This window comes from Chiloscyllium plagiosum, chromosome 19 (assembly GCF_004010195.1).
Source record: "Chiloscyllium plagiosum isolate BGI_BamShark_2017 chromosome 19, ASM401019v2, whole genome shotgun sequence".
In the NCBI taxonomy this organism is placed as follows: Eukaryota; Metazoa; Chordata; class Chondrichthyes; order Orectolobiformes; family Hemiscylliidae; genus Chiloscyllium; species Chiloscyllium plagiosum.
This window is the reverse complement of record NC_057728.1, coordinates 26,591,522-26,613,992: the sequence shown is the minus strand read 5'-3', so window position 1 is coordinate 26,613,992 and position 22,471 is coordinate 26,591,522. Positions and strand designations below refer to the sequence as shown.

The following is a 22,471-nucleotide window of genomic DNA, read 5'->3' as shown; positions in this document are numbered from 1 at the left end:
CATCTTCCCAGCAGCTGGCATGATATCAATCCTCATCACTTCCATTGTAAAACCAATGCAATTTTCTTGTGGGGGGCAGGGGGGAGCATAACCAAAATATACATAATTTTCAGTAAATCCGCCCTTATAGCTGTAAGTAGCCAAGAATCTATTGAAGTTCTCAAAATGTAGAAGGAAATGTATTCTGAATAAAATGGGCAGAAATAACTCAAAATTGTAAAAAAATTCCGAATAGCAAGTAAGAAATTTATAACGTAACTAATACAGCAAACCTATTTTAAAATGGTCATGTTATTATCATAGGTGTTTCATGTAAATTCACACCTAAAATGAATTGTTACATTATTTACAGTAGTCCCACACAAACCAGGAGCATTGTTCTAATTCAGCTGCCCCAAGTGTTCATCTCAAACTTAGTACTCTGTGACTGCCACTGGGAGAAAGGGGCAAGCCTTGGCCTTTAAGATTTACAAGTTCACTGTCATTCACTCACCTGGGAGAAAGTAGGAAGGTTGCTTGTGTGTAAAACAGAAAGATTAGTGCAAAAATAAAAAAGTTCTGAGGTTATGGTTAAGGTGTCATATTGGCCAGCATTGACTAACTCACGTTTACAGGTCCTGAGCTGGTAGTTCTCATAACACAACCAAGAGTAAGATGTCCCAGATTTAAAATAATCAGTAAAAGAAGCAAAAGTTGTGTTATGAAAGTTATTCTCACACAGCCAGTAGTTATGATCAGGAACATACTGCCAGTGTGTGTGGCAGATGCAAGTTTAATTGAGGCATTCCAACATAAATTTGATGGTGATTTCAAAAGCAACAATGAGGATGGTTATGGAAGGAAGGCAGGTGAATAGCATTAAGTGAACTGCTCATTTAAAGAGCTGGTACAGACAGGGTGAACCAATGAGCTCCTGGGAAAGATACCCCATACTGATACCATTTGTAAAATGTTCCATTTCCTACAAGATATTTTATCTTCCTTACTATAATTCTCCTTCACAAAATGAAAATTAGTCAGAGAATTTATTCATTTAGTATCATGCATTTACTTCATTTGAAATTTTCTTCAATTTTCAGGTTAGCTGTATATTTCTGTATAATGAATGTTTCGGTATGGGTGAGTGCTTTTCCTGCAGCCCTCCATTGTGTTAACATGTCTTTTGGGTGCAATACAGATATTTCCACCGACGGTCCCTGTGGTTAAATATAGAAAACAAGTGGTCAGTATTAAAGTCCAGCAATGAATTTCAACTAGATTATACTACTCTCCAAATCTATCCAGTCCAACTCCGTGGTCTAGATTTCAGGTAGTGCTTTGGTATTTCAGGTATTTTCTTTGGCAAATAGAGTCAGAGAACTGAAAATTTCAATACCAAAACATGTTGCTGCAGTCTCCCCTCTGTAACCCCACTCTACCAATTATTAACCTGCCTGCATCACCCCACATCACATTGTAATCAATCAAGAGGCTTAAACACTGCCTGCTCAATGTTTCTGTGCTTCTACCCACACACTACCCCAGAACACTTCGCCATTAGATAAAAGGAACTTTGGCAAGTGTATTCGAATTGTTACGGGTGGGAAGACATTTAGAAGATGCAAGTTCTGAAGTTTGTAGATGAGGTTCCTCAGCATTTACAGCTACAATGTACTGATGATTTAAAGGGCATTATTCACAGTAAAGTAGCTGTAATAGATTTTACTTTGGAAACAGTGTTGTTCCTGTGTTTTAAAGAGTAAAATATGCAAATCAAAGAACTTCAGGAGTAGGTAATATCTGACCATGATATCTATGCCATGGGATTTACAAGCACTAAAAATATAGAAAACATTTCTGACAGAACAATGTCCAAACTTGAGTCCACGTCCACAACATCATGGACATGTACACTGTACCTCTCTTTGTGTCACAACATAAATAGATCCCTCCTTCAAAAACATTTGAGTAGGTGGCTGGAGCTTATATTAAGTAATAGATCTAAGACTGGCCTGCTGATACCACAGTATAACATCTCCCATTCTCTGTGTCCAGAAACCTGTGTGGTCAAACTCTGCAGACATGTACCCTGGTTTCATTTGACTCCATCTTTGTATGTTGTCAGTCCACCTAATACACTCAAAGAAATTTCTACCTGAAAATTTGAAAAGCTGCAAGTCACTTACTCTCGATAGTTATCATGATAGCTGGAAACGCCCACAAGGTAGCTAGAGTCTGGAACTTTCCAGCTGAAGTAATCATCAAAATAATTGACATAGTCTGTCCAGAAACACTGATCATTGCAGGCATTGTTTACACGGCAACAAAAAAACTTCCACCTGAGAAAGACAAAGCAGTGAAACAGTGAACATGACAAGCATTTCAAAAACAATACTGAGACCATACTGGAGTTCTAGATTGGAACAGTATGATAACACAAATGACAGAAGTGAAAAATCTAAAATTACTAATGTTGCAGCAAATTGCCAAAAATGCAGTGAGCTGATGGAGTTTGGTGAAGGCAACTTTTTGCTGAGAACAGGGATAGGCACCAATTGGAGTTCTGGACAGTTTCCTAAGCAACAGTGAGCTAGAATGACAGCCCCTCCCTGTGCTGTCATTCCATCATTTCTCTCATTCCTGCAGCAAGACCTCAATTTCAAGGCAGGATGCGCATTACAATCCATTCCTTAATTCACACCCCTGTCCAGAGCTACATTCAGAATATCAACCCCTTGAGCTCAGAGCAGATTGAGCCCATTGCCAGACAGTGATCTGGCCAACCATCAGCCAAATTCTGTCCATGTATCTTTTTGGAGGCAAATTATACCAACTCATCCAAAAGCAAACAGCAGTTCACCTCTGCAACGATAAAGGCACACAAAATCTTTTATTAGAGAAATGGCTTTGATTTGTCAATCAACCAAGACTCAGTGAAGCCCAGAGAATTCTGTAGAATATTTTGCTCACATTCAGTGTATTGGTTTTTGTAGAACAGAGTCCCACCAAAAGCAGTTAATGTCAACCTCTGTAAAAATATCCCGAATAAATATCTGACTGGATTGTAGGTCTTCATGATAGATAGACCACAGAAAATCATGTCAAGGAAAGCAGTCAATCAGAACTGGATAATGTAGGATATAATGTTAGTCTGATATCTCAGAATTTCACAAGTAACTAACTGCTTGGGAATGGAGACAGGGAGATTTTCGGATCCATGATAATTTGGATGATACTGACTAGTTTGGACAGAGTCTACAGGGAAAACTGGCCTTGAGTTTGAAAGACATTATTTATATTCCATGCTAGTCACATTCCTACATTCAGACAAGACTCTGTTATAATTTACCAGTCCTAGGTGGCCTGCTGGTGTCAATAATCAAACTTCCACACTGGTTTCAGAGGTTTTTAATGACTTTTGGCGTATTTATCTTCATTTGTCAATACAATAAATCCTCTGAATATACAAAACCTTGAATCACAAATCCACGCCAAAAGATAAGTGGCCACAAAAATCAACATCTATGGGCAAAATTCTCACACTGCGATTTTTAACCTATTTACAGGGAAGGCAACAGCCTACTGGAATTATTGCTGGCTTCATAGCAATACTCTGGCACCCTGGGTTCAAATCCCACCACGGCAGATGGTGGATTGATAGATTCTTGTTGTCTAGAGGAATTAAGGGCTACGGGGAGAACGCTGGTAAGTGGAGCTGAAATGCGCATCAGCCATGATTGAATGGCGGAGTGGACTCGATGGGCCAAATGGCCTTACTTCCACTCCTATGTCTTATGGTCTTATGGTCTTATGGAATTTGAATTCAATAAAAATCTGGAATTAAAAGTCTGTGATGACCAGGAATGCATTGTCAATTGTTGGAAAAATCCATTTGGTTCACTAATGTTCTTTAGGGAAGGAAACTGCCATCCTTACCTGGTCTGGACTTCATGTGACTCCAGACCCACAGCAATGTGATTTACTCTTAACTGTACTCTGTGCAATTAGGGAATGGCAATAAATGCTGGCCTAGCCAGCAACATCCTTATCCTGTGAATGAATATTTTTAAAAAACTACTGTTAAGCAAGCTTTGTATTTGTGAATTTTGTGGGGGTTCTCAGGATCGAACCCTCATGGTTGGAATGATGTATACCACTGGCCTCACTGAATTACTAATCCAGATTTCCACCTGGGTGTGAAATCAAAGTCAGGACTAACTCTGAACCTATCCCAGGGCAAAACAACTAACTATTAGGATTTTCATTGGGCTATCCATTGATTGCCATGGAGCCTGGTTCTCTGTCTGGTTGAGGATGATGAATGAGCTACCAAACTACACTGCCTGGAAATGTTCCAGCCACTGCACAGAATTCCATGATATGTGTACAGCAGCGACTTCAGGAAGCTGGAAGTCAGAGCATCCTTTAATTGGGAGGCATGGGACCTCTGATTGGTTACGCTGTCATACAACACAGAGGCAATATTGCTCCTTAAAGCTACAGGTCAAGAGGAGCTACAGGTCAAAGGTTATAAATGGAGAGGGCACTTCAACATGGGAAAGTAGAATACTGCAGTTGGTGGAAATCTGAAATAAAAACAAAAATTGCTGAAAAAATACTCGGCAGGTTAGACAATGTCTGCCAATAGAAAGAAACAGTTAACATTTCAGCTCTGTCACCTTGTATCAGAACAATGTGAAACAACAGTGGCCTTGCCCTTCCTGGAAACCTCTAAGTGGACTCAATCCGATAACTTGAAGCCAACGGTAATTCTGCAACATTACTGCTATAAATTTATACACTCAGTAATATGTTTATAATGAATATTTAAATTTAGATAACCAACAGGAGAGTGAAATGTGGAGTTTGCTATCAGTTGAAGTGATTAAAATGAACAGCATTGATCCATTTCTGGGGAAGACACACAAGAGAAAAAGGAAGGATATGCTGTTGGAGTTTGATGAAGAGTGGTGAGCCGAGGATAGTATGCAATGTTGGGCCAAATGGCTTGTTTCTTTGCTGTAACATCATAATGCCATAACCACATAAGTGTGATATATTACCAGAAACCTGGAATGGGATTATTTTTCTGAAATCTTCATATTCTTAATCAGTTTCCAGGGTTGGACCGAAGGGTCTGTTTCCATGCTGTATATCTCTATGACTCCATGACTCTATGTTCAATATTGTGTACTTTAGTTTGGATTTATAAACGTAGAGTATCTCCAAGTGATTATGTTTGTAACAACTTAACATAGAAAGTGCATTGTAACTGTCAATTAAAGTGCTGAAAGATAAGATTCAACATTGACTTTTTTGTTTACATTAGTAAATGGAAATATTATACTCAATTGTTTATAAAATTGTCCAGCCTTTGAAGCAATAAAGCTAGTTTCCAAAATACCTCCTGTCCTCATGATAGTCGTTGTGATAAGCCTCGGTACCACTGATAATGGAGCCAAATGGGCAGGTGAAGGTAAACTCTTCATCAAAGTTGTTCACGTAGTTAGTCCATGAACAAGCTGGTAGCTCACTGAATGTTCCCTTACATTTGAAATCCCACAAACGATCTTCATAGTAACTGTGATGTTGACTAGAAAGGAAAGCACAAAAAGCATTTTCAGGATAACTTCAGGTGATAGACAGTGGGTGGAGTCTGTGAACTTGACAAATGCCTTTTCACTGATATGTAAATTCAATGCATTCCACCAACTCAGTTTGCTCCCTTTGCTAGCTGCAAACACACTACTGTACGTAAATTGAACTAAGGCAGGATTGTGTAAGGGAATGGTCTGAAATGGGTAATTTGGAAACTGTTAGGCTCAACCCAATCTGATGACACCATAAAGTTCTGGGTGAAGAATTGAGGAGTCCAGTTTGAGACCCTAAGATATCTGATGTGTCACCCCTGGCTCCTTAGGGGCCCAGTATCACAGAATTAGAGAATTATACAGTACAGAAAATACCCTATGACCCATCAGGCCTGTACCATGAAAGCTACAGTAGATTGTATAACTAGCCAATTTAACTTGAACCTATTGCCATCATACAATAAATTACATCTTGTTGCTACAAATGCATCTTCTTGTTTGGATTCCTTAGTTGTTCATTGTCCATCGCTGTAACTAAACAGAGCCTTAAACCTAGTTTAGAAAGGAGAATTGGTAGTAGCATCCTATACTGCAAACTTACAATAGTCAGAAGTGGGATAATTGCTTAAACACCTCAAGATAATGTTTTTGAACCTCCATTCAACCAAGGAGAATTTTTTTTCAGAAGATAGGTGAGTTTACCTCTTTAATAATGTTATTATCACCTTAAGAATGCTCAGACAGTTAGTCAGCAGCAACAAGTGCCTGAACAAACTGTTTGCAGAACTTGGAGAATGAAGGCTGGGATAAAGCAACACTGCAATCTGAAACTCTCACCTTGGAGCTGGTAAGAGGTGTAGCAAAGACAATCTGGGCTACAAACTACTTATTGGCAGTTCCTCACTTCTTAGAGAAGATAGATCTATAAGGAAAGTGATAATCTTAAAGCTTCATGAATAAGTTTAAAACCCCTGCAGGCACATAGAGAAAATTACAATTAACAGCACAAAGAACCAGGCTGAGAAGGACAGAAGTAAAAAAAGGAGCTGTTAATATTCATAGCAAATGTCACTGTTAATGCAAGTGAGCAGCAAGAGACATGACTATTGTAGTAAGCTCAAGGGTCATATAATAAATTCACATTGAGACTACAACTTTTGGAATGTCATGGAGTAGACTTCAAGTGACATAAAGGTAACTTAAAAGATGAAGAAGATAGAGTCTGACTGAAGAGTACTTGGCCCATAGTCTTGAACATAATGACATTTTAAGTGTTCACTCAAGTACTTTTTAAAGTTTGTGGGGTTTCCTGCTTTCCTGCCCTTCCAGGCAGAGCACTCCAGATTCTCACCACTCTCTGGGAGAAAGCAATTTTTCTCAAATCCTCTTTAAACCACCTGCTTTCTAGCCGTCCTGTCCATGCCTCTCATAACATTATACTCCTCAATAAGGTGCCCCTTGCGGGGCCTTGGTCAAAGTCTCCCCTGAGGCTCGCTCTCTATCAGAGGCCTCATTCTCCCAGTGTTGCTTTACCTTGACTTCATCTCCGGTCCCTGTTTTACCTCCAGGCTTAAAACCTGGATCTCCTTTCCCTGTTACTCTGCTCCTTGGTCCTCACTTCACACTTGAATTAGAGTCCTGGACTCCATCTATTGGCAGAAGTTGGTCAGTGCAGGTCATCCCAGGATTACGACTACTGGATGGAGCTAAATCAAATCCAACAGCACCGTACAACAAAGCTGAGTAATTTTTGTAAAATATTTGTAATATATTTAGTGATGAATTCTATTTTGCAACTTATTTCAGCTGAGAATGCAGTGTTGCAGATGCATGATACAGTAGTTTTTTTTTCTCAGGTGAGAAATGTCACAAGCAATTTCACTCAGCCTTTAACATTGATTTCCATGGAAAAAAAAACAACTTTATTGGAAGTTGTTTCATTTGATATCAGGAATGCAACCTTAACTTTAAGTGAGGAGTTGCTGCAGAGAACCTTCTAAAATCAAGGAAAAGAAGACATCATCGCTCCAGTGAAAAATTTCAAATCTTATAGATCAAACAAATAGAGCAACATTGACTTGATTTGCAAAGTTTTATAATCAGAAAATTAGAATACAATTATCCAGCAAGATTAAGGTTTAAAAGACAGCTAATTAGAAACAGCATGGAGATATTGCAGATTGAAATTAGCTGTAAAGGAGGACAATTAAATAATCAAAAAGAAAATGGCAGGAAATATAATAAATGTTTGATGACAGTTATATGCTAAGCAGAACACAGGATTGGCCATTTTGAAAAAAAAACAGCTCTTAGGAATCAAAATTGCTTCAAAATATCAAAACAAACAAGAAAATATATTATTCTGCAGCTGGTGATGAAAAAACAGCAAAATATTAAAGAAGGACAGATGCATTTGAAGAAATGCATCAAGCTTTTGACAATTACTGTAATCTAAGAAACACCAAAATCCTTGAAAGAGCAAGATTTAAGTGAAGAATTCAGCATCCGAGAGAATCAGTCCATTCATGGCCGATACAGATTCGTGGAAACTGTGACAATGGAACTTTGAAATCAGAATTCACAACACACAGCCAAATAAAAGTGAAATATTACAGAAGCTGTAAGTCTTAAATAAGAACAGAAAATGTTGGAGAAACAGAGTTAATGTTTGAGTCCAGCATGACTCTTCTTCAGAAGCATGTGACATTTCCTACCTGCAAAAGGACTTTAATGAGGAATCAGATGGGCTTTACAACAATTGACAATGGCTTCATAGTCACCATCAGGCTAATTTTATGTATCCCTGATTTTTACCGAATTCAAATTTCACCATTTTCCATGATGGGATGTGAACCCATAATCTTAGGACATTAGCCTGGGGTTTTGGATTACTAGTCCGGTAATATTAACATTAAGCCACTGCCTCACCAACAATTTTCTTGGAGCTTGTTAATGTTTGTCTCATCAATTTTAAGCTTGATATAGGATTCAATGTCACTATTTTATCAGATCAGGCACCATAGCTGAAGGAACAGCAGTCGCTGACTACAATTGTTGGTTAAGGTGCCACTAAAGGAAGATCACATTGAGACTTCTAGATTCATGACCAAACCCAAAGAGATGAAAGAGTCTACTGATATTGCCTATGTTGGCATAAGCAAATCATTTCATACTGTCTATGAGAAGGAAGGATGTGACTATACAGGAAAAGTGGAAATGGTTTCTACTAATAGCACCACTGAGGAAACTTTAGATTAAAAAAAATTGGCAAACTTTTCCAAGAAGCAAATACTGAAAGCTAAAATGAGGAGTACAACCAACTTGAGCTCACTGGGAAAATGTTAACTGAAGTTATTCAAGCAATCAAAAAGACTGGAGAATAAATTGATACCACAGAATTGACGTTAGTGCTGGATGGGGAGCCAACACAAGCTAAAGAACAACATTTCAATCCACCGTACTTGAAAGAAGTATTGTCAGTCCCAGTGAGAGAGATATTGCTGAGTGAGCAGCAGTTACCCAGCAGCATGATTGAAGATGTGAACATGTCCAATTCACCAGGAAAACATCTGCTGAGAGTGAATGAATACATCCAACTCATTCCACAAGTAGAAATAATGAGCTTACACATGTGGAGTAAAAATGAATATAACTGGCTACATAAAATTCTTCACTGGGGTAGCATGGTGGCTAAGTGGTTAGCAGTGCTGCCTCACAGCTCCAGGGACATGGGTTCAATTCCGCCCTTGGGCAACTGGGTGGGTTTCCGCTGGGTGGCTGGCTCTAGTTGTTCTAGTTGCCTCCCATAGTCCAAGAATGTGCAGGTTAGGTGGATTAGCCATTGGAAATGCAGGGTTACAGGGCTAGGATAGGGAGGTGGTATTGTGTGGGATGCTCTTTGGAGGATTGGTGTGGACTCAATGGACTGAATGGCCTCCTTCCACACTGTTCAGGGCAGGGTAAAAAAATCCAGATCCTGCAAAGATGAAAATACTTGTTTCAAGAGAGCAGCTATCTTCCATGATGGATATTCATGAACTCAAAGGTCCATCATGGCTGCCCGAAGGCCAAATGGAATGAGGGAATAGGTGATGGTTTTATGGTAACAGAGGGATAATTGGGTAAGAATTGTGTGTATATAAGGGGTGAAAATGTGTTGCTGGAAAAGCGCAGCAGGTCAGGCAGCATCCAAGGAACAGGAGAATTGACATTTCGGGCATGAGCCCTTCTTCAGGAATGCATATAAGGGGAACAACTAAATAATCAGTTGTGTTAGAGTTTTGTGATATGAACAAATTATAAATATTAAAAAGCCTCTAAGTGACATAAGCTTATAGACTTACTAGGTTTCTGCGAGATTAATGTGGATGATCTTTAGTCACTTACCTGCTAATTGTATCTATTGTATTAAATGAGGGACATGTAAAAAGCAGTTTATCATCAAACTCATTCAACCAGCGTTTATCTGAAATAGAAGACAGTCATTAAACACATATGACTTTCTAATTCACTGACATGTCACATCATACGACAAAAACACATTCATACAGCATATCATTTCATGTAATGTTATGTTAAAAATTATTTTAACATGGTTGCGCTGAAATTTCACTATCAAACATAATTCACAAAGCTATGATGCAATTTTCCACTTCCTAATTATTGAGAATAATACACGTGATGAGTTGGTTGTACAGGAATCCAAAAATCAGATGTTTACCATAGAGTTAAACTTTTGCAATTAACCTGTCCCTCCTTAGAGTCTCACTGTCAGCAGCAAGAAGCTTACATATATGCATTGACACCTGATTTATTCTTTCACACATGAGATATGGATGTCACTGCCTAGACTCGAATCTTGTCCATCCTTAGTTAGCCTTGAGAAAGTAGTGGTGAGCTGCCTTCATGAATCACAGTCCTTTTGGTGTAGGTAGACCCATGATGTCATTAGGGAGAGAGTTTCACGATCTTGACCCAGCAACACTGAAGGAATGAGGATATATTTCCTGAGTAAGAATGGTAATTGTTTAATGGTGCTCTTGCAGATTGTGGTGTTTCCATGTATCTGCTGCCCTTGTCCTTCTAGAAGAAGGTTGGGGTTTGGAAGGTGCTGTCAATGGAGCCTTGTGAATTCCTGCAGTGCATCTTGCACACATGATACACATTGTTGCTATTGAGTATCAAAACTGGAGGGACTGAATGTTTGTGAAAGTGATGCCAATCAAGTGGACTGCTTTGACCTGGATAATGTCAAGCTTCTTGAGTGCTGTTGGAGTTGCACCCATCCAGGAAAGTGGGACTCCTGACTTGTGCCCTGTATACTGTGTTCAGGCCTTGGGGAGACAGCAGATGAGTTACCCACTGCAAGATTCTTCACTTCTGAACTTCTTTCGTCGCCAATTGCTTTTATATGGCTGGTCCAGTTCAGTTTCTGGTTATTGATGATACTTGCCACTTGTCAGCCCAAAACTAGATATTGTCCAGATTTTGCTGCATTTGGACATGGAGTCTTCCATCTTGCTCTCCAACCTATTAAAGCCATCAGACAAAGCTGCTTAATGTTCCCATGTGTCGCTCTCTGCAGGTTAACCATGTGATGTATAGTGAAGTACAGAGGAACATCTTCTGCATAGGAGTCAGCAGGTGTCTGGTTTACCAAAATTCTTTGAATATCACAAACCTGGCGTAGTGTTTCCTCCACCAACAAGAGGGGGATTGTGTCCAGGGGATTGTGTCCTGCATTCTATAATCTATCCATCAAGCTGGATGTCTCTGTGCTGCTGGAAGGTGGAGTAAACACCTTGCCATTGCATCCTTTAAGGTTTCAAAGGCTTCCTCTTCAGACATGCTGGTCTGCGTGGTGTTAGTGCTTGCAGAAGAGAAGAGAAAGAATGAATTGATGAAGATACAGAATAGCTTCCATATGCCAATGTGTTGTTCACATCTGCCTGTATTTCTGGGCAATTCTTACCTTCCTTTTGTCACAGAATAGGCCTGGCCTTCCTTGGCCAGTTCACCTCTCTCCTTCTGATTGAAGTCATACCTGGCACATAGGTTGTGGTTGTTAGAGGTCAGTATCTCAGCTCCAGGACATCTCTGCAGTATTTCCCCAGGGTAATGTCCTAGGCCCAATGTCAGAAATGGTGATGTTTGCCGCTAATTGCACAATGTTAGCACCACTTGCGACTCCTCAAACACTGAAGCAGTCAAATGCAACAAGATCTCGACAACATCTAGGCTGACAAGTGGCAAGTAACATTCAGAGCTGAAAATGTGTTGCTGGAAAAGCGCAGCAGGTCAGGCAGCATCCAAGGAACAGGAGAATCGATGTTTCGGGCATAAGCCCTTCTTCAGGAATCATTCACACCACACAAATATCAGGCTATGACCATCACCAAAAAGAGACAATCTAATTACTGCCCCATGACATTCAATGATGTTACCATCACTGTATCCCCTGCTATCAACATCCTGGGGGTAATCTTTGATCAAATCTTTAACTGGACTCACCACATAAACACAGTGGTTACAACTACAGGTCAGAAGTTAGGAATACTGTGGTGAGTAACTCACATTCTGACTCCCCAAAGCCTATCCATCATCTACAAGACAAGTCAGGAGGGTGATGGAATACCCCCCATTTGCTTGGATGAGTGCAGCCCCAACAACACACAAGAGGCTTGACACCATCCAGAACAAAGCAGCCCACTTGACTGGCACTACACCCACAAGCATCTACTCTCTCCACCATTGATGCTCAATAGCAGCAGTGTGTACTATCTACAAGATGTACTGCAGAAATTCACTAAAGATCCTCACACAGTACCTTCCAAATCCACGAACACTTCCATCTAGAAGGACAGGAGCAGCAGATATAAGTTCCCCACCAAACCATTCACCATCCTGATTTGGATGGTTCCTTCTCTGTAGTTGGGTCAATTCCTTGAATTCCTTCCCTAATAGCATTGTGGATCAACTCACAGCAGGTGAACTGCAGTGGTTCAAGAAGGCAGCTCACCACCACCTTTAATCTAATCTAATGTAAACTAGAGACAGGCCAGCCAGCTACACCCATATCTCACAAATGAGTTTTTTAAAATAGGAGATACTAAGCTTTGCAGGCTTTGTGCCTTTGTGCAATGTCTGTGCAATGATATAACGAGACTCAGTGATACCCTTGACAATTTCAGGTAGTAGGGAGAAAATGGTGCCCTTGTGAATTGCTGGAAATCATTCATTTTCTGTAGCACTGCTGTGTGCGCCTTTGGTGCAGCTCAGCAACACAGATAGTGCTGTCATCTCAGCCCAGGCTGCAGGGCACTGATAAGGTTGCCTCCTGTTGTAAGGACCTGGGAAGATAATTGACCTTCTCTTGGTGACCCCGTCCAGCAGCATCTACAGTGCGGCATTGGTGAACCTGTGAGCCAGCTTCAAGTGCTTAGGGATCATTTTTGGGCTCTTATGGAGGTTGGGATGAGCACATGTGAGAGCGTGTTAAGCTCTAAAATTGTTGAATTCAGTATTAAGTCCAAAAGGCTGCAGGGCCACCAAGCAGAAAATGAGGTGTTGTTCTTCCAGCTTGTGCTGAGCCTCACTGGAGCACTGCAGCAAGCCTGAGACAGAGATATTGGCCAGGGCACAGGGTGGTGTGTTAAAGTGGAAGCTCAGGGTCTTTTTTGTGAACAGAATGTACATGTTCTTTGAAATGGTCATTCAGTCTACGCTTTGTTTCCCTAATAGTGAGGAGACCACATGGGGTGCAATGGATGCAGTAGACTAGATTGCGCAAAGTGCAGGTAAGGCGCTGCTTCACCTGGAAAGTGCGATTGGGCCCTTGGATACCGAGGAGGGAGGAAGTAAACAGAAAGGTGTTACAGCTTCTGCAGTCCTCATGTGGCTGTGGGGGAGGGGATGTTGGGAGCGAAGGAGGAGAGAACTACGGTGCCCTGGAGGGAACAGTCCTTGCGGAAGGCTGACAGGGGAGGGGAGGGGAGGGGAAGGGAACCTCTGTCTGGTGGTGGCCTCCTGCTGGAAACTGTCACTTGACCAATCATTGCTTAGACTTACAAGTGAAGAAGTATCACACATGTGAAGGATAATCCTATGTTCACAGAATAGAACACCAGCATGTGTGTTATAGAGTCATAGAGATATACAGCACGGAAGCAGACCCTTCGATCCAACTCATCCATGCCGCCCAGATATTCTAACCTAATCTAATACCATTTGCCAGTATTTGGCCCATATCCCTCCAAACCCTTTCTGTTCATATACCCATCCAGATGCCTTTTAAATGCTATAATTGTACCAGCCTCCACCACTACATCTGGCATTTCATTCCATACATGCGCCACCCTCTGCGTGAAAACGTTGCCCCATAGGTATCTTTTATATCTTTCCCCTCTCACCCTGAACCTATGCCCTCTCATTCTGAATTCCCCGATCCCAGGGAAAAGACCTTGTCTATCTCCTCCCAACTTCTGTACTCTGACCAATAAAGGAAAGCATACCAAACGCCTTCTTCACTATCCTATCTACCTGCGACTCCACTTTCAAGGAGCTATGAACCTGCACTCCAAGATCTCTTTGTTCAGCAACACTCCCTAGATTCACACCATTAAGTGTATAAGTCCTGCTAAGATTTGCTTTCCCAAAATGCAGCACCTCGCATTTATGTGAATTAAACTCCATCTGCCACTTCTCAGCACCTTCATCACTATCCTATCTACCTGCGATTCTAATTTCAAGGAACTATGAACGTGCACTTCAAGGTCTCTTTGTTCAGCAACATTTCCTAGGTTCATCCACTAAGGTATAATATTCACATTTTACCTCATATATTAGAGATTTATAAAGACTTACCAGGACGTTTGATGTCATTGGGCTTTTGTGCTGGAAAATATAACATTGAATTGACATTAAAATGAGATGCAATCAGTTGAAAATCTCTCAATCCCTTCAAAGTATAGCTACCATCAATCCTGGCGAAAGGTCATGGAATCTGAAACGTTAACTTTGATTTCTCTCCATAAATGCTGCCAGACCAGCTGAGCTTTTCCAGCAATCTCTGTTTTTGTTGCATATGAGGAGTTGAAAGGAGATGGAAGTGAGATTTTCCTGGGAATCCTCACTTGACTATCAATCATTCCTTAATTTACAAGTGAAGAAGCATCACATATGTAATGGATTCTCCTCTGTTCACAGAATAGAACACCAGCGTATGTGTTCACCCACTAAAGTACAATATTCACATTTTACTTTGGATATTAAAGATTTATAGGGACTTACCAGGACCTTGGATGTCATTGGGCCTTTGTACTGGAAAAGATAACAAAATGAGATGGAATCAGTTGAAAATCTCTCAATCCCTTCAAAGTATGGCATAGTAAAATGAAACCACATACTGTGAGGGTTTTCACCCATGTAACAACCTGACACCGACAAGAACGATCAAGGATTATTTTATAGTTCAACACTTAATTGTATGCTTTCAGTACAGGGACAGTTGTATCCATAATATAGATGTGCATTTATTACCCACATGCTAAATGTAATCCTCATTGCTAAGTAAAAGTGTAATTGGGATACAGTCCAATTACAAAAAAAACTCATATCCCTCCCAGTTTGTGTAACCTCACCTGTTATCCTCTTCAATGAATGTTATGGGGAACAAATCACAGATTCAATGTGTTTCATTTATACAAAACAAGCATTTGATTTCCATTGTTTATGTAACTCCTCATTGAGAATGCATTTTTTTATTTTCTCCCGTTACCAATGATTTCCTCGACTATGCCAAGACTACATCTGTAAAACCCTGTGGCTGATTTAAGCGTGGAACATAGGAGACACTGTATAGAATAGAGATGGTTCCACATTGTGCAGTGTAGCCAATCTGTGCAAGTTGGACTTTAAACCAGCCAAAACAAACAAACAGTCTCCTGTCTAAAGGAGGCTTTCGGCATTGTGTGCAGATTTAGTTTAGGGATTCTCATTCTAACTCCCAGGCGCTACTAGTACACAAAATATCATTATCAGACGAGTTTTAATTCAACATTTCATTGAAAACAGCCACAAGACTGGCTAAGTGGGTTATGGAAATGTTACACATAAAACATTTCCTTCTCCATTATGTGGACTCTAGCAATGACAATAAGTAGAAGGCCCACTACGTTCAATGCTGCTGATCAAAGAGCTGACTCCGACTGTTCAACACAGGAATAAAAACATCTAGCCCTAGCCTTTATATTCCCAGAAATATTACTATCAGCTGCATTTTTGAACACACTAATCAGCGATGTGAGTTTGAACTTTAAACTACCATTAGCTGTAGGTGCTCATGAGAAAATGACCACAACCACAAGCAAAGTAGCCCAGGAGAAAAAAAAGACAAGTGCAAATAGATAACAAATAAAAATAAAGCAGTGGACATTGTGTATATGGACTTCCGTAAGATACTCAACAAGGTTCCTCATGGTAGACTGGTTAATAAGGTTAGATCACATGGAATGCAGGAACAGCTAGCAATTTGGATACAGATCTGGCTTGAATGTAAGAGACAGTGGGTGGTGGTAGAAGGTTGCTTTTCGAATGGGAGGCCTGTGACCAATGGTGTGCCGCAAAGATCAGTGCTGGGTCCACTGCTTTTCCTCATTTATATCAATGATTTGGATGTGAATTTAGGAAGTAAGGTTAGTAAGTTTGCAGATGACACCAAAATTGTTCATGTAATGGACAGCGAAGAAGGTTATCTCAGACTACATTGGTACCTTGATCAGATTGGCCAATGGCTGAGGTGTGACAGATCTCATTTACTCTAAGAAATGTGACGTGCTGCATTTTGGAAAGGCAAATCAGGGTAGGCCTTATACACTTACTGGTAAGGTCCTGGGAAGTGTTGCTGAACAAAGAGACCTTGGAGTGCAGGTTCCTCAAAATTGGAGTCACAGGTAGACAGGATGGTTAAGAATGGCATTTGGTATGTTTACCTTTATTGGTCAGTGCATTGAGTATAGGAGTTAGTAGGTCATGCTGCAGCTGTACAGAACATTGGTTTGACCACTGTTGGAATACTGTGTGCAATTCTGGTCTCATTCCTATCGGAAGGATGTTGTGAAACTTGAAAGGGCTCAGAAAAGAGTACAAAGATGTTGCCAGAGTTGGAGGGTTTGAATTATAGGAAGAGGCTAAATAGATTAGATTAGATTCCCTACAATGTGGAAACAGGCCCTTTGGCCCAACAAATCCATACCGACCCTCTGAAGAGTAACTCACCCAGATCCATTTCTCTTTGACTAATGCGTGTTACATTATGGGCAATTTAGCATTGTCAATTCATTTGACCTGCACATCTTTGGACTGGGAAGAAACCAGAGCATTTGAAGGAAACCCATGCAAACTCCACACAGACAGTCGCCCAAGGATGAAATCGAACCTGAGTCCCTGGCACTGTGAGGCAGCAGTGCTAACCACTGAGTCACCGTGCCACCTTTGGGCTTGGGCTATTTTGCAGGTAGTCAGGATAGATAAGACTGGCATTCCTTTATTGGTATGCTTTCTTTTATTGGTAAGGGTACAGAGTTGGGAGGTCATCTTGCAGTTGTACAGGACATTGGTTAGGCCACATTTGGAATATTGCGTGCAATTCTGGTCTCCTTCCTATTGGAAGGATATTGTGAAACTTGAAAGGATTCAGAAAAGATTTCCAAGGATGTTGCCAGGGTTGGAGGGTTTGAGCTATAGGGAGAGGCTGAACAGGCTGGGCCTGTTTTCCCTGGAACGTTGAAGGCTGAGGAGTGACCTCATAGAGATTTATAAAATCATGAGGGGCATGGTAGGGACAGATAGACAAGGTCTTTTCCCTGGGATCGGGGAATTCAGAATGAGAGGGCATAGGTTCAGGGTGAGAGGGGAAAGATATAAAAGATACCTATGGGGCAACGTTTTCACGCAGAGGGTGGCGCATGTATGGAATGAAATGCCAGATGTAGTGGTGGAGGCTGGTACAATTATAGCATTTAAAAGGCATCTGGATGGGTATATAGAGGTTTATAAAATCGTGAGGAAAATGGATAGGGTAAACGACAAGGTCTTTTCCCTGGGGTGATGGAGTCCAGAACTAGAGGGCATAGGTTTAGGGTGAGAGAAGAAAGATATAACAGAGACCTAAGGGGCAACTTGTTCAAGCAGAGGGTGGTGCATGTATGGAATGAGCTGCCAGAGGAAGTGGTGGAGGCTGGTACAATTGCGGCATTTTAAAGTCATCTGGGTGGGTATATGAATAGGAAGGGTTTAGAGGGATATGAGTCAAGTGCTGGCAAATGGGACTAGATTAGATTGGGATATCTGGTCGGCACAGAAGGGTTGGAGCAAAGGGTCTGTTTCGGTGCTGTACATCTCTAAATGTTTTCCCTGAACAGATCAGGATTTCACATCCAAATTTCATCTTGCCAGTAAGATGTAAGCTGACTGAAGTCACTCATTTTACAAACAGTGCAGCCTGGTAATATAATATTTCTCCCAAGGATAGTTTGCATTTTATTTTCTTGAAATTTCAAGTCAATGTCTGATCATTTCATTAGGATGCAGGATATTAATGCTGAATAACGTAACACTAACAAAACAAACTTTCTTTGTAATAAACATTCCCAGATTACATTTAAGATGCATTATATGGTTCACTCTATAATGTCCTGTTACAATTTCGGCCTGATCCACATATATTTTCTGTAAAGGATTGCTTCTACAGGCAAGTTCATAGAATTATAAAGAGGTCATTTGACACATTGAGTCTGCACTGACCCTGAGAAGAGCAAAATTGCTGAACTCAATATTGAATCCAGATGGCTGTAAAGTTCCTAATTGGAAAATATGGTGCTTTTCTTCCAGCTTGAAATTCACTGGAAGCCTGAGACAGAGATGTTGGCCAGGGAACAGGGTGGTGTACTGAAGCAGCAGCAACTGGAAGCTCAGGGTCTTTTTTGCTGACAGAACATACATATGAATTGAATTGAATCGAATTTATAGTCACGTATACCAAGGCACAGTGAAAAACTTTGTCTTGTGAGAAATACAGGCAGATCACAGAGTTAAGTAAGATAGATAAGTAAATAATAGTAAACTCTATAATGTCCTGTTACAATTTTAGCCTGATCCAGATACATTTTTTGTAAAGGATCACTTCAACAGGCAAGTTCTTAGAATTATAAAGGAGCCACAAGGTCATGCTTCAGCTATGCACGAAACTGGTGTGGCCGCACCTGGAGTATTGTGTACAATCCTGGTCACCGCATTATAGGAAGGATGTGGAAGCTTTGGAAAGGGTTCAGAGGAGATTTACTCGGATGTTGCCTGGTATGGAAGGAAGATTTTACAAGGAAAGGCTGAGGGAACTGAGGCTGTTTTCGTTGGAGAGAAGAAGGTTGAGAGGTGACTTAATCTAGACACGTAAGATAATCAGAGGGTTAGATAGGGTGGACAGCGAGAGCCTTTTTCTTCAGATGGTGAAGGCTAACATGAGGGGACATAGCTTTAAATTGAGGGGTGATAGGTCTAGGTCAGATATTGGGGATAGTTGCTTCACTCAGTAGTAGGAGCGTGGAACTGCCTGCCTGCAACAATAGTAGACTCGCCGATGTTAAGAGCATTTAAATGGCATTGGACATACATATGGATAATAATGAAACGGTGTAGGTTAGATGGGCAACAGATTATTTTCACAGGTCAGTACAACATCGAGGGCTGAAGGGCCTGTACTGTGCTGTAATGTTCTATGTTCTATGTATGTGTAAAGGATAATCCTCTGTTCACAGAATAGAATAATAATGTGTTCATCCACGAAGGTACAATATTCACGTTTTACTTTAGATATTAAAGATGTTTAGGGACTTACCAGGATGTTTGATGCCATTGGGCTTTTGTGCTGGAAAACATAACATTGAATTGACATTAAAGTGAAATGGAATCAGTTGAAAATCACTCAATCTCTTCTAAGTATAGCTACCATCAGTTCTGAGGAAGGGTCACTGAATCTGAAATAATAACTCTGATTTATCTCCACAAATGCTGCCAGACCTGCTGAGTCTTTCCAGCAATTTCTGGTTTTTGTTGCATACGTGGAGATGAAAGTAGAAGTGAGATTTTCCTGGGAATCCTCACTTAATCATCAATCTTTGCTTAGACTTACAAGTGAAGAAGCAAGAACACGTGAAATGGATTATTCTATGTTGACAGAATAGAACACCAGCGTGTGTTCATCTGCTAAGGTACAATGTTCACTTTTACTTTGGATATTAAAGATTTATAGGGACTTACCAGGATGTTTGATGTCATTGGGTTCTCGTGCTGGAAAAGATAATATTGAGCTTATATTAAAGTGAGATGGAATTAGTTGAAAATCTCTTAATCCCTTTAAAATATAGCATAGTGAAACTAAATCTCATATTTTGAGAATTTTCTCCCCGACAACCTGAGACCTGCAAATACGCAAGAACTATCATGGATTATTTTAAATTTCAATTTAGTTGTATGCTTTCAGTTTAGGGGCTGTTAGAGTAATAGTCACAAAGACATGCAGCATTGAAACAGACCCTTCAGTTCAACTCATCCATGCCATTCAGGTGTCCTAAATTAATCCAGTCCCTTCTGCCTGCTTTTGGCCCATATCCCTCTAAACCCTTCCTATTCATACACCCATCCATTTGCCTTTTAAATGTTGCAATTGTACCAGCCTCCATCACTTCTTCTGGCAGCTCATTCCATACATGCACCACCCTGTGTGTGAAACATTTGCTCCTTGGGTCCCTTTTAAATCATTCCCCTCTCACCTTAAACCAATGCCCTCTAGTTTTAGACTCCCCCACCCTGGGGAAAAATACCTTGACTATTTACCCTATTCATTCCCTCATGATTTTATAAACCTCTATAAAGTCATTCCTCAGCCTCTGACACTGCAGGGAAAACAGCCCCAGCCTTTTCAGCCTCTCCCTGTAGCTCAAACCTCCAACCCTAGCAACATCCTTGTAAACATTTTTTGAACTCTTTCAAGTTTCACAACATCCAGGGAGCAGGGAGATCAAAATTTAACGCAATATCCCAAAAGTTGCCTAACAATGACCCACATAGCCGCAACATGACCTCCCAATTCCTGTACTCAATGCTCTGACCAATAACGGTTTGCATACCAAATGCCTTCTACACTATCCTATCTAACTGCAACTCCACTTTGAAGCCACTATGGACCTGCACTCCAAGGTCTCTTTGTTCAGCATCTCTCCCTGGGCCCTTACCATTAAGTGTATAAGTCCTGTCCTGATTTGCCTTTCCAAAATGAGGCACCTCACAATTATCTAAATTAAACTCGATCTGCCACTCTGCGACCTATTGGCCCATCTGATCGAGATTCCATTGTACTCTGAGGTAACTTTCTTCGCCGTTGACCACACCTCCAATGTTGGTGTCATCTGCAAACATACTAACCATACTTCCAAATCATTGATATAAATGAGGAAAAACAATGGACCCAGCACCAATCCTTGTGGCACACCACTGGTCACAGGCCTTCAGTCTGAAAAACAACCCTCCATCACCATCCTCTGTCTTCTACCTTTGAGCCAGTTCTGTATCCAAATGGCTAGTTCTCCCTGTATTCCATGTGATCTAACCCTGCTAACCAGATACCATGAAGAACCTTACTGAAGTTCATACAGATCACATCCACTGTTCTGCCCTCATTAATCCTGCTTGTCATTTCTTCAAAAACTCAGTCATGTTAGTGAGATACAATTTCCCAACACAAAACCAGACTATCCCTAATCAGTCCTTGCTTTTCCAAATGTAAACCCTGTCCCTTAGAATCTCTCTAACAACCTGCCCACCAGACTCACTGGTCCATATTTCCCTGGCTTTTCCTTAATGGTACCACATTAGCCAATTTCCATGCTTCTGGCATCTCACCTATGGTTATTAATGATACAAATATCTTAGCAAGGGGCACAACAATCACTTCCTTAGCTTCCCACAGAGTTCTAGGGTACACCTCATCCAGTGCCAGGGATTCACACACCTTTATGCATTAAGTCACAGATTCAATGAGTTACATTAATACAAAAGAAATATTTGATTTCCATTGTTTATGTAACTCCTCATTGAGAATGCATTTTTTATTTTCTCCCATTACCAATGATTTCCTCGACTATGCCAAGACTACATCTATAAAATCCTGGGGCTGATTTAAGCGTGGAACATAGGAGACACTGTATAGAATAGAGATGGTTCCACGTTGGTTCCACTGCACAATCTGTGCAGGTTGGACTTTAAACCAGCCAAAACAAACAGTCTCCTGTCTAAAGGAGGCTTTAGGCATTGTGTGCAGATTTAATTTAGGGATTCTCATTCTAACTCCCAGGAGCTACTCATACAAAATATCATTAACAGACGAGTTTTAATTCAACATTTCATTGAAAACAGCCAAAAGTCTGGCTGAGCGGGTTATGGAAATATACTAGGGTCATAAAACATATCCTTCTCCATTTACCTGGAGATAATCCACGGACTCCAGCAATGACAATAAGTAGAAGGCCCAGTGTCTTCATTGTTTCTGCTCAAAGAGCTGACTGACAGCTCAACACAGGAGTAGAAACACCTAGCCCTAGCCTTTATATTCCCAGAAATATCACAATCAGCTGCATTTTGAACACACTAATCAACGATGTGAGTCTAAGCTTCAAAATGCCATTAGCTGCAGGTGCTCGTGAGAAAATGACCATATGCACAATCTTTTTAAACATAGCTCAGGAGAAAAAATTGGAACGAGTGCTTTCTATTAATAGAACAAGACTTCATGCCCAAGTCTGATCTTGCCAGTATCACGTAAGCAGACTGAAGTCACTCACTCCACTAAC

General features: G+C 40.7%; 1 protein-coding gene across 1 annotated transcript; it reads right to left on the bottom strand.

Moving 5' to 3' along the window:
* Positions 1–1,088: 1,088 nt before the first annotated feature.
* LOC122559379 (hemagglutinin/amebocyte aggregation factor-like) lies at positions 1,089–22,217 on the bottom strand. The gene is made up of 9 exons (XM_043708831.1): positions 22,105–22,217; positions 19,884–19,913; positions 19,462–19,491; positions 14,859–14,888; positions 14,433–14,462; positions 9,957–10,035; positions 5,384–5,572; positions 2,166–2,318; positions 1,089–1,196 (listed from the first exon to the last, which is right to left on the bottom strand). The coding sequence occupies exons 1-9, from the start codon at positions 22,160–22,162 to the stop codon at positions 1,151–1,153; spliced, it is 645 nt and encodes a 214-aa protein (XP_043564766.1). The 5' UTR covers positions 22,163–22,217; the 3' UTR covers positions 1,089–1,150.
* Between the last annotated feature and the right edge of the window lie 254 nt (positions 22,218–22,471).

What these genes read in the sequence shown, in the direction of transcription:
- LOC122559379 (XM_043708831.1), bottom strand. Translation starts at nt 22,162, where the DNA reads ATGAAGACACTGGGCCTTCTACTTATTGTCATTGCTGGAGTCCGTGGA. An exon ending in CAATGACATCCAAGGTCCTG is followed by an intron (nt 14,463 to 14,858) that starts GTAAGTCCCTAT and finishes TATATTTTCCAG; the next exon opens with CACAAAAGCCCAATGACATC. An exon ending in ACAATAGATACAATTAGCAG is followed by an intron (nt 5,573 to 9,956) that starts GTAAGTGACTAA and finishes TTTCCTTTCTAG; the next exon opens with TCAACATCACAGTTACTATG.